A 12,445-nucleotide genomic window follows, 5' to 3' on the forward strand; every position below is an offset into this window, starting at 1 on the left:
TAGAATAGGGTGCCCAGTAATGGTAAATGGCCTGTGTTTGTATTTTACTCGTCCCTAAGGACCCCAAAGCGCCAAAGCCATCACCCATTCACACACTGGTGATGCTACATTGTAGCCACAGCCACCCTGGGGCACACTGACAGAGGCGAGGCTGCCAGACACTGGCGCCACCGGGCCCTCTGACACAACGACCGAGACTGTCCGAGCCGGGGCTCGAACCGGCAACCTTCCAATTACAAGGCGAACTCCCAACTCTTGAGCCACGATCGCCCCCGATTGGTAGTGAAACCGTCAGGTGACAGTCACCATTTTCAGATCCGCAGCAAAGTGTCAGAACAGATAGTGAGGAACAAAGGTCCACTAAGTGCAGTTACTGTTTATAAAGGTGGTATTCAGATTACAGCTACTTTGTTGAAATAAATGGATTACATGGCGGTCTTTTCCTGTTTCATATGTTCGGCTACGCTCTCTCTATTTCTGGTAATTCCAAGCTGGTGGAAACCCAAACCAAACACACATGAAGAGGCTCTAATGACGTGTCTCAATCTCGCGGCCCATGTCACCTCTATTTGCATAATGACGTGAAGAAATATTTTTAAAATTATTATTCAAAAAATCATTTAATGTGAAGGCAACAGGCAGAGTGTTACAGGTATGACAGTCCATTCATTTAATCTGTTGTTGTATATGTGCAGCACTTTGTGATCTCTGGTTTTGTGTTAAAGTGCTTTATAAGTAAAGCTGGTAAAGTTGCAAAAAAAAGATAAATATATAATTTTACACAAATATGATTAAGCTTATTCTTTTCTTCAGATTTAAACATAACTGCGTTATCAGCATCAGGTGATGAGATCCCAGCATCAGAAGTACTGATGGTGTATTTATGTCACACAGGTTTTTCCATCACAGCTGCAGGGAGACAGAAAGCATTTTGAGGTTTATTAAAATGATCAGATGATGATTTGAAGCATGAATGACTCACTTTCAGGTCAACATTTCAGTTCCTTTAAATTTTATTGAATTTATTTTCCTGTTTATTGTGATATGAAATCATATTTATCAACAGAATCCAGCAGTGATGTCATCGAGGCTTGACATCCTGCTGGAAGTGACATCAGCAGTGAGGCTGTGACATCATCATGTCAGACGTGTCAGGACACGAAGGAGCAGTTATGGACCTCTGACACAAACAAACCCTCTCTGTGAGTTACATCCTGAGTCGTTGACAAAATCTCGTCCTGTAAAGAATCAAAACAAAGAAATAAAATCAGAGGTCTGTGCTGTAAATGTTTTCTTCTTCTCTAATGTAAAAAGAACAAACACAGTTCTTATAAAGACCTAAGATCACATGACTTCAGTCAATATAAAAACCAAACACATTTCATCAACAGGCCCACTTTCAGTTTGTACCTCCACGGTTTATCTCCATACAATCTTGATCTCCTCCAGAGTTGTCAGGTTGTCCATTACCCCAGTTTGTGAAGTCAAACTGGGAACCATCACTCCACTTCCACACAGTTTCCTGGAAGAATAAAGTTCAGTTTGTTCTGATGTACTTTGATGCATCTATGCTGAGAGTGCAGACATGAGACCTCTTACACCACTCGAACACAACGAAGGTTCATTTTGTTTGTGCAGGTAAAAAATGAAAAGAAAAGTCAAGTCAACAGCAACATCTGTCTCCAGGAACAAAGTCCTGATTAATCAGTCTGTCACATGTTGACCTTTGAATCAAACTGATGAATATGAAGAGAAACATATGAAATATCAGAAACAGCTGCAGCTCATCCTCTTTATCTGTGAAACACTTACAGTCTCTCTGTCGTTGCCTCCAACCCAAGCTGGTGTATACGACCCTGCTGCTGTGCGAGTGAGCTCTCTGATGAAGGTGTGCTCAGCTGTGCTGTGGTATGAGGCCAGATGTCCACCGAGTGTCTGACAGGAACTCTGAGGAGGAAGATGAGGTGCACAGAAGATGAAAAGTGTGAGAATGCATTTAAAATAAGTCAAAGACAGAAAGTCTTTATGTCATCAGTGATGCAGCGACAGCTGCTGTTATTTCCTGATGTACCTCAGCATCAGTCCAGGTCTTCAAGCTGCTTTTAAAGATGAAACAGCGACCTCCAAACCAAGTCCAACCAGCAGGGCAGGAAGGAGCTGCAGCATGATTGTAAAGTTAGTAGAGCAAAGGTACATGAAATTATATGTTAACATGTTGTTCAACATAAAAGCAATGCGTAAGAATCCAACATTCAGATTCAGAAAACTTTATTGATCCCCGAGGGGCAATTGAGAGACTGACCTTGCCGACAGTATAATACACAAACACATGAAGTTGAGAACGGAAAATGTTTTATAGACGTGCTTTATCTTTGCTCCTAATGAATCAGCATCTGAGTCCACGTCAAAGAGAAGTATCCAGTCCTCTCATTCTAGCTGCTGGTTCTTTAACTGACTGACTACAGCAGCAGTGATTATTTAGTGTGACACAAGCAGCAGTTCAAGTGTAATTTATGAGCAATTAAATCTGATTAATACGGAATTGATTCTGATTTATTCTCAAGAACTTTCTGAAAGCTGTGATTTCAATCCGTTCACTCAGGATCTGCAAAAGAACTGAAAACGTTTTCATGTCTGATAATTTCAGTGACTTCTTTATAACAGAAATATGAATTCTTTAATAATGATTAATAATTATCTGTACGTATAATTGAATTCACAGAGTCATGAAGTTTAAAGTTCTTACCCTGACAGTCATAAACCACCTCCAGGTACTTGTAGGTGCCGCCACAGGGGTCTCCAAACACTGTGTTTGATGCTCCAACAGTACAGTTGTTCTGCCAGTTACACCTGTGAATGCAGGTCAAAGGTGAGTCAGCAGAGGACTGAAGTACGCCGTGTCATCTGAGAGAAGATGGAAAGAGAGTCAGCATCTGTACCTGTTAGTTACATATTCTGCACTACTGGGACTCGAACAGTGAACATTTTGGATCTGAGAGACAGGACGACCATGAGAGCATGTGGTGTTGTCACGGCGACCATAATTCGCCCAGGAGACGACTATAACCTGTCCTTCACCTGAGGAAGAGTTCATGAACTGTAACCATGTTTGTAGTTCTATCAAATGAATCCACTAAAGTTACAATAAATGAGAAAAATAAATCTGACCACACTGAAGGTTCGCCTGAGATTCTTGACATGTTACACTGTGGACTGACAAAGAAACGCATCACATTAGAAACTGTAATGATTCATGTACAGATGTGACTGATTGTTAGCTGATAATCACAGATGTAACAGACTTGCAGGGACGCAGGTGAAGGTGATGTCCAGGTAGGTGCAGACGCTGGGATCACAGGTACGGACCATGTTTGTATTTATTTCACACACTTCCTTCAAGTCACAGCTGCAGGGACACAAAAAACAAATTTCTAGGTTTGTTGAAGTGATCAGTTCATGGTTTCTAATATCTGCTGCTTTCATTTGAGCTGCTGGTGCTTTTTATTGTAATCAAAGCAGTTAAACTATCCGACAGTGTTCACCTTTTCTTGATGAAGTCCAGATCGTGAAGCCGAGAGCAGATTTCTTTATCTGCACATCTGTACAAAACTGACTGCACAATCATCACTCCACTGCCTGTTACACACACAATGAGACAAAAGGAAAAATGAAATGTTAATATCAATAACGCAGGTTTAAGACACTTTGGCTTCACTTTACAGACTCAGAAGTGTCAGTCAGATCCAAAATGCTTCTGCTCTTGGCTCTTGATGGAGGCGGTCACACTTTCTCCCTCTCCCTTATCTTTCCTGCTTGGCTTCTCATGTCCTTTGTATAGTCTTGGATATTCTCTAACCTTAAGAGAGTCTCAAAGACTTGTTCTCTGAAACATAAAGAAGAATTATGGATTTGATCCCACCCTCCTGGGCTTGGGAGAGCCTGATTGTCCTGCAGAGACGTTTGCTGTCGGATACTCGATGGTCGGTTGCGTCGTGTGTCTGGTGACACTCTTGATGGAGGACACTGAACGACATCTACCAATTTGGAACCACGGTAACAGAGTTGTGGCTGATTGGAGCCGGCTCAGCTTATCAAAGAACAAGAAGCAGCTACAGCTGTTCAAAATCCCACAAAGCTGGCCGACATGATGGACGATGGGCAGGGCTGTGAGTACTCAGACTGTGTTTTTTTTAACGCAATATAGATAACATCTTGAAGAAGAACAACGAGAAGAGACCTGGTGACCAATGATGGCCATTAGACCAGCTGTAAAATTGGAAGCAGTTTGTTCGCATTGACCAAAACAACTACCATCTTCATCTCATGCAGCCCCCCTGGCGCCAGCTGGATGATCAACTGAGGGGAATAACAAAATTGTCTCTTAGATAACAAGATGTGTTGTGACTCTCCCTCCTCATTCAAGGCCACCCGCGTGGAAGATGGTCACCTTTGAGCGGGAACATCACAGATGTAACAAAACATTAAAATTTCATTGAAACAAATAATCATCACTTTTATAAGTTCAAGTGCACAGTGTGGAGGATGTCATAAGGCCTTGAGGCAATCAAATGCAAAGCACAATATTTATCAGTGTTGGTCAGATTTGACCCAAACATCACGCGAAAGTTTGAATATAATTCTTTTATTAAACTTCATGATTTGAAGCTGAGAGTCTGCACTTCAGTCACATCCTGACTGTCCAATTTAAGATCCACTGTGGTGATGTACGGGAGCAAAAACAAGTCACTGGGCATATTCTTATGGACCTGACTTTACATCCAGCTTTAACGTACAAACTACACCCTTCTTACCACAGCTCAGCTGTAGGACACTGGGGACGTTAAAGGTGATCACTCTCCCTGTGGATATGGCCATCACATTGGAAGGTAAAGAGAGCTGGGCTCTGGTAAACCCTGTAATAAAAACTGAATGCATAAATATAATTTTATACATATTTTCCAGTACAGCAGCATTAACAAAAACAAACTAGACTATCAATATATGTTAGGATATGAGGAACAGCACAATATATACAAGTCACCAAGTAATAAATACTCAGGGTTGACAGATATGATTATTAATAAATATCAACAAATTAACTGCCACATTACAGAGTAAGAAAGAGTGTCTGCAAAACTATTGCAGTGTTTACGTGGTATTAAATGGAGGAGTTGTACAGAATAATCTCAGTCTCCCACTGAGCGACTACTTTTAATTAACTGCTTTAGCCCACTTACAATGGAAATTTAAAAAAATCTTGTTCGTGACCTGTGTAGCATGTTAACACTATTGGAAGGAAAAATAACTTGACTCTCTCTCCTCCTGTCTGAACCTCTGTGTACTTCCTGTTTTACTTTGACAGTCTCCCGTCAGTGTTGCGTTTACTCCTGCCTTGTCTTGTTATGATTATCAGTGTCACCTGTGTTCCCCGTGTGCTCTCCCTTTCCCTTGTTAACCCTCTGTGTATTTATGTCTGCGTCTCCCTCATTCATGGCCGTGTGTTTCTCCGTCTATTACGTTATAGTTTCCCAGTTTAGTTTGTATGCTTTTCCTCTCCAGCAATAAAGCTGTGAAGTTTGAGTTCATTCCTGCCTCCGTGAGTTTGCGATTGGGTTCTCATCCAGCCTGCACACAGCCGAAACATGACACATGGTTGAAGTCACCAGAGATCACCATGGAGGCACTTGGGTGCTGAGTCTGTAGCCGGACTATGGCAGAGTGGATAGTGTCACATGCAGCGGTGGGGTTAGCAGAGGAAGAAACATAGACAGCCACCAGGATCACATGGGTAAATTCCCTGGGCAAACAATACGGCCTGAGTCCAACAGCACACAGTTTAATTTCCGGGCAGCAAATCTTTTCTTTGATTATTAAGTGGGCAGGGTAACACCACCGGTTGTTAACATAAACAGCAAGCCCACCTCTTTTCCGCATACTGCTCCCAGTGCTATCCGTGTCCGCCTGAACAGTCAGAAGCCTTCCACAGATACGTTGTAGTCATGAATATCCTGGTGCATCCATGATGCACTCCCGGTATTCCCTCTAACTGCTTACATGCACTGTCAGCTCCTAATTTTTATTTGATAAAGAACGAGTAGCGCCCATTATGATAGATGGCAGACACGGTTAGTACCTTCTCCTCAATTCGAGCCACCGCTCTCTCACAGCTTCTTTCCTTCTCCTTTTCTGTCCTCCACCTCTGCATCTCCGATGTGTTTTCCTCCAGATTTCAGCTGGTACATCTGTGGGTCTGAGCGATGAGCCAGCATCAAGGCGATCAGCTGATTTATAGAGTAAACAGCCCAAGTAGTATGTAGGAGTTGTGCCACAGTCCCGTTCCTCGATAAAAGTAACAGTTCTGGGTCATTTTGACCCAGCATTTTGAGTTTCTTATGTTTTGGTTTATTTTTGAAAGCTGGATTGTCTTTCATGTTTCTCTGGTGCTTTGTTGATTTTTATGATGACTCTGTGTTTCAATTCTGGTATGTTTCTGTATTATGATTAATGTTCTGGTTGTATTTTGTTATTATTGCAGGTTTAGTTCAGTGTCTAGTCTGTCTCACTCTGTTGAGTCTGTCCTAGTAACGTGTGTCTTGTTTCCTGTTTTACTTTGAAGGTTCATGTTCCTGTCTGATGTCAGTGTTTCTGTTTTGCTTCTACCCTGTCTCGTTAGTCTAATTTCTCCCAGCTGTGTCTCCCTCCTGTTGCCCATTCCCAGAATACTTCCCAGTGTATTTAAGCCCTGTGTTTCTCTGTGTCAGTGTCGTATCCTCTTTATGCTGTGTGTTTGCCTCCTGTGCATGTTTAGTTTCTTTCTTAGTTTCTTACCCCTAAGGGTACATCTGTCACCATCTTACAATGCTGTGATTGCAGCCATTCCCTAACTCTCTGTGAATGGGACTCATGACCATTGATCAAGATCAGTGGTCTTTGATCAGTGGGTTTTGATCAGTGGTTGTTGATCAATGGTCATGAGAATTTGCATATTAATGATGAAGGAACTGACCTCCCAGCCCATTGTTCCTTCAGTGGGCTGGTTTCAGTCATTATGCAAATGTCCTGTTTATAAGATTGAAACATGCAGTCAGCTGAGACTGAAGACGTCACCTGGATGATGACGAAACGTTTCTCCCACAAAACGCTACGTCCAGATGAACAGAATCAACTTTTGGAGATTTACTTACCTGGATGATTGACAATGCATCAAGACAAAACATGAGAACTAAAAACGCTGGGTCGAAACGACCCAGGACCATAACATTAAGTATCTGTGAATTATGAGCAAACACTACAACTTTTACCTGAAGTCATGAGTAAATACGCTGCTCCCAGCACTGAAAGACACAGACAGAAACATCAGTATTGGACTGTGTGTTGAATACAGAGGATTTATTCAACTTAATTTCAGCTTCATTTAAATAGTACCAAATAAGAAGGAACACACACATGTAAAGGAAGCACTCAAAACATGTGTTATCCTAAATGGGCGTTCTTAAAGTCAGCAAAGAGGCACAGAAAAGAAGATCAGACACCAGCGAGGGAGGATAAGAAGGACAGACGCAACAACATTGTCATCCCCTATGTAGCCGGTGTATCAGAGAAACTCAGGAGAGTTTTCTCCAAGCACGACATCCCAGTGTATTTCAGACCCAGCAACACGCTCAGACAGAAACTGGTTCACCCGAAAGACAAAACTCCAAAACACAGACTTAACAATGTGGTGTATGCTGTACAGTGCAGCGAGGAATGCCCAGACCTCTACATTGGAGAGACCAAACAGCCACTTCACAAGCACATGGCACAACACAGAAGAGCCACCTCCACAGGACAAGACTCAGCAGTCCATCTGCATCTTAAGGTCAAAGGTCACTCTTTCGAGGATGCCAATGTTCACATTTTGGACAGAGAGGACAGATGGTTTGAAAGAGGAGTGAAAGAAGCCATCTATGTCCACTGTGAGCGACCATCTTTGAACAGAGGCGGGGTTTACGACACCAACTCTCTGCCATCTATAATCCAGTTTTGAGATCCCTTCCCAGACGCCTTAACGCCCACTCACATCCTGGGCCATCTGACCTCAGGAATTCGCATGATAAGGTGGGGCCAGGTTTCACAATGAACACACCCGAAACTCTGGCTGATTGTGACCCACACCCAGTTTCACACCTTGGCTCAGGCGATTAGAGGATCATCAGGGGGTCCTTTTGTCCCTCTGTGGGGGGTCACTACCACTAGGTTTATATCTGGGACTCTCCACCATTTGACCTTAGAACTGAAGAAGCTTCTCGGATGAGAGGTGAAACGTCTTCAAGCAACTTAAAGAAGTCCAGACGCTTTTCTTTGCAAGCTCCTTTGAGTACCAAATAACACTTTATATCATAAAGTAAAGATCTCAGAATAAGACAGAGAAAAGCACAACAACTGAATCGACATATACAGCGCACAATGTTCCTTACCAATGTGCATCTTTTTGTGATTTTTATGCCTCGTTGTGTCTTCCTGCAATGCACTGATAACCTTCTGTCATCAAGAACTGATCAACACTGGCCTCAGTCTAAACCCGGACTTTACTTTGAAATAGACCCATAATATATCACCTGAGATTATCAGACCACCATGTGCTCCATTTGTTATTGTCAGGAACAACAAGTAACTCAGGGGAAACAAAAGCAGGGATTCAAAGCTGGCTATCGCTTCAAGCTTTGGAAACAACAACGCTAACCCTCGCTTCCATCCATTTCCCCACCAACACCAGATCCAAGGACAAGGACCCAGGACTCCAACAAAGACTTGAGCAAGGAAAACGGCAATGGACTCTGTGCACTAGGGCTAGTGCCATAACTGCAGAATTAAAGACAGTGGAGGCCCTTTGATCTACCCTGTGAGCTGACGGTAGCCATAGTTACCAAAGACTAAAGATAAGATAAGATGTGGAAAATTTGTTTTGTTACAGCAGTGGACAGTGCAAAATTACATGGAAAAATAGAAAAAAAGAAAAACACTGGAATAAGACATCAATAGATACTGTACACAACTGTACACAATAGAACAGAATAAAATGCTATATACAATCGAATAAAATAGAATACAAATGCTATATACAATTGAGTATAATTGTATACAGCACCTACGGACACAATCAACATTTACAGACCTATAGCCCTCGCATCGGCAGTCAGCACAGTGACGAATACCTACCACCCTCTGTTGAACACTGCCAATTTGCTTACAAGGCAAATCATTAGCCATTTACCATCCTCTGTGGACTGGACTGGTTCTTATGTAGTACTATTCTACTCTAACTGACCACTCAAAGCACTTTAATACAACTTACCTCATTCACCCATTCATACAAGCACATTTTTCTATGCTTTTCCTATGTCAGTGCTTTCTATCTAACATTCACAAATGTTCACAGACTGATGCATCAGAGAGCAACTTGAAGTTCCAATTACCAGAAGACCTGCTCTTCCTCCTCAAAGTAGGTGGTAGAATGCCCTCACCACCATCCTTCACAAAGCACTTAGCCACCGCCCCTACCTGAGCCTGGTTCTGCTGTAGGTTTCTTCCTGTTAATAGGTGACTTCTTCCTTTCCAGTGTCGCCAAAATGCTTGCTCATATGCTGCGGTCATGTGATTGTTGGAGGTTCCCTTGTTGTATTATTGTGTGGTGGTCTACATTACACTATAAAGGGCACTGAGGTGACTGTTGTTGTGATTTTGCACTTGTTAGATTTGTATTGTTGATTGTCATTTATGCTTAGAAATATTTACTTATATATGCTTAGAGTTTTGTAATTAGTTGTAGATTGGTAGAGGTTTTGATCCTTGATAGTCTGCAAACTTTGTGTGTATTAGACAGCACTTTGGGAGCATGAGAGGTCATACCGTGTCTTATTATTTTATGGTAGGATTAACGTAGTTGCGTCTGTTCTAGTCTAAGTGCTCTTTGTTTAGATGAACTGCAGGACTTCCTCACCGTGTTATCTAGGATGAACCATCTAGGGTGAGGGGGAGGCTACCCTCTTCCTGACCAAGGATGTTTGACCCTTTGATCAGCAGTCCCCACACACACACACACACACACACACACACACACACACACACACACACACACACACACACACACACACACACAAGGTACTCTTTGTTTGTATGTAGACGTCGTATGTTAATGAACCTATGCATATTCATGTAACCTCAATAAAAGGACAGTGTATGGGAGAACGGACGAGACCAACTGGAGTCAAGCGGTTGTCCGGTTCTCTCCCGTGCACGAGTAACATGAAGAACTTTGCCTATTTGTGTCTTGCTTGCAGTGTAATTATATTGTCTTAACGTTCCAGCGAATAGGTTCAAGCTACAAACCTATCAGCACTGTATAAATTGAATTAAATTGAATTGAAGAAGAACAAGAAGAACTACTGATGATATAGCTAAGGCTGGATATGGTGGCCTTGAATCCTCCCTTAGTTATCCTGAAATACATGTAGGCTGCTGGTGCATCATACCATGATGCACTGAGTGTTTCTTCCTCAGTGACCTTGCATTTGGTACCTCTGTCCCTGCTTAGAAAAGCTTTAAATTTCCTTGGTTGATCTACGTTTCTAGTTTGAATGGTGACCAAAAGAACAAGATCACGCATACAAGCAGCGGAAATTCGCTTTCCCGTAGGGTGGAGGGCCTCTCCCTTAGAGATAGGGTCAGAAGCTTGGCCATCTGGGAGGGGCTCTTACTTTGTTATTTGAATAATTACAACTCAAAAGTTACCACATTATAACATTTTTGTTCCTACCTCGTTACTTTGTCACTTTATTAACAAGCTGTAATGGAAAATGCTACTGTAATTCTTGGTCGTAGATTAACATTTACAAGATAATTATGTACGTTGTGGTAAACATGTTCTTAGTAAATGATCAGCCATGAATTGCTCTCAGGACTCTGTGAAGCCTAACTGTCCTGCTGAGGTGATGCAAACATGTATTTAGGATGTTAGATGAACTGATCCAATAAAGCAGAAAGAAAAGCATGTCACAGTACAGCACAGTGGAAAGCTAGAAAAGGATTAGACTGAACATGTGCAGCTGATTTCATGTATAAATAAAGGATTATCAGTGTGTTGTACTCACACAGTGTGCTGCTGAGTCCGGAGCAGAGCATCATGTTAGGAGATCTGGATTACAGTGAAGAGCTGAGCTGATGGAGGATCAAACAGCTGCTGTCCAGAATAAAACTGTGTATGCAAAACTGTAGCCAATGGAAAAATGGGAATGTCTCCACAGACCAAACAAGGAAGCAAACCTACTTTATAGATAGATAGATAGATAGATAGATAGATAGATAGATAGATAGATAGATAGATAGATAGATAGATAGATAGATAGATAGATAGATAGATAGATAGATAGATAGATAGATAGATAGATAGATAGATAGATAGATAGATAGATAGATCGATAGAACTTTATTAATCCCTCGGGTGGGTTCCTCTGGGAAATTCGATTTCCAAAAAAGCACAGCAACGACCGAAGTTACAGAGTTACAGAATATTATATACACACACACACACACACACACACACACACACACACACACACACACACACACACACATATATAAATACAGAGACAATATAAATAAAATATACGAAGGGTATAAATAGAATAAATAGGAATAAAAAATAAAAATACAAGTGAATTGCACATTTCAAGTATTGAGTCTATTGCACTGTTGACTATTTACAAAAGTATTGCACAAAAGGTATTGCACAGTGAGGTGAAGAGGCACTACAGCTTAGTTGTTCCCCCCTCCTTTGTCCTCCTGTTTCCCCTCCCTCTCCCCTCCAGAGAGGAGTTAAACAGTCTGATGGCGTGTGGGACAAAGATTATAGGTGCGCAGCTCAGCTCAGTTGGGGACAGCTGTGACCAGATCTGCCCTTTATCCTGAATTAGAAAAGTAGTTAAGAAATGAATGGATGGGAATCGAGTATCAAGCTGAAATAAACATCCATACATCCATTCGCTTCTGCTTATCCTTTTCAGGGTCGCGGGGGGCGACCAGCTGTCATGGGGCGAGAGGCGGGGTACACCCTGGACAGGTCGCCAGTCTGTCGCAGGGCCAACACACAGAGACAGACAACCATTCACACTCACATTCACACCTAGTGGCAATTTGGATTATCCAATTAACCTATCCCCACAAGCTGCATGTCTTTGGACGGTGGGAGGAAGCCGGAGTACCCGGAGGGAACCCACACAAACACGGGGAGAACATGCAAACTCCACACAGAAAGACCCCGGCCTGATGGTGGAATTGAACTCAGGACCTTCTTGCTGGGCGGCAACAGAGCTAACCACCGTGCCACCGTGCTGCCCATCAAAATATGATAGTTTAATAAGAGAAGAAAATACTATCTTTAGGTTTTAAAATTTTAAATGTTGCCGGT

General features: G+C 42.2%; 1 protein-coding gene across 1 annotated transcript; it reads right to left on the reverse strand.

Moving 5' to 3' along the window:
* Window positions 1-995: 995 nt before the first annotated feature.
* On the reverse strand, window positions 996-11,163 carry LOC146551343 (L-rhamnose-binding lectin SML-like). Its single transcript, XM_085260582.1, has 12 exons — window positions 11,130-11,163; window positions 7,302-7,334; window positions 4,812-4,913; window positions 3,543-3,636; window positions 3,303-3,406; window positions 3,169-3,213; window positions 2,940-3,078; window positions 2,747-2,850; window positions 2,072-2,157; window positions 1,813-1,947; window positions 1,411-1,522; window positions 996-1,238 (listed from the first exon to the last, which is right to left on the reverse strand). Exons 1-12 carry the CDS (start codon window positions 11,161-11,163, stop codon window positions 1,171-1,173), a joined length of 1,056 nt encoding a protein of 351 aa, XP_085116708.1. The 3' UTR covers window positions 996-1,170.
* Between the last annotated feature and the right edge of the window lie 1,282 nt (window positions 11,164-12,445).

This window comes from Mchenga conophoros, linkage group LG20, assembly GCF_057382185.1.
Source record: "Mchenga conophoros isolate Kocher_MC1m ecotype Shallow Benthic linkage group LG20, M_conophoros_male_GT1.1, whole genome shotgun sequence".
Classification (NCBI taxonomy): domain Eukaryota; kingdom Metazoa; phylum Chordata; class Actinopteri; order Cichliformes; family Cichlidae; genus Mchenga; species Mchenga conophoros.

Bases quoted from the DNA above. Each gene is read 5' to 3' on its own strand.
- LOC146551343 (XM_085260582.1), bottom strand. From the start codon at position 11,163: ATGATGCTCTGCTCCGGACTCAGCAGCACACTGT. The intron at 4,914-7,301 runs GTAAAAGTTGTA...TTTTTATTACAG, and splicing joins GTATTTACTCATGACTTCAG to GGTTTACCAGAGCCCAGCTC. The intron at 3,637-4,811 runs GTAAGAAGGGTG...TGTGTGTAACAG, and splicing joins TGTCCTACAGCTGAGCTGTG to GCAGTGGAGTGATGATTGTG.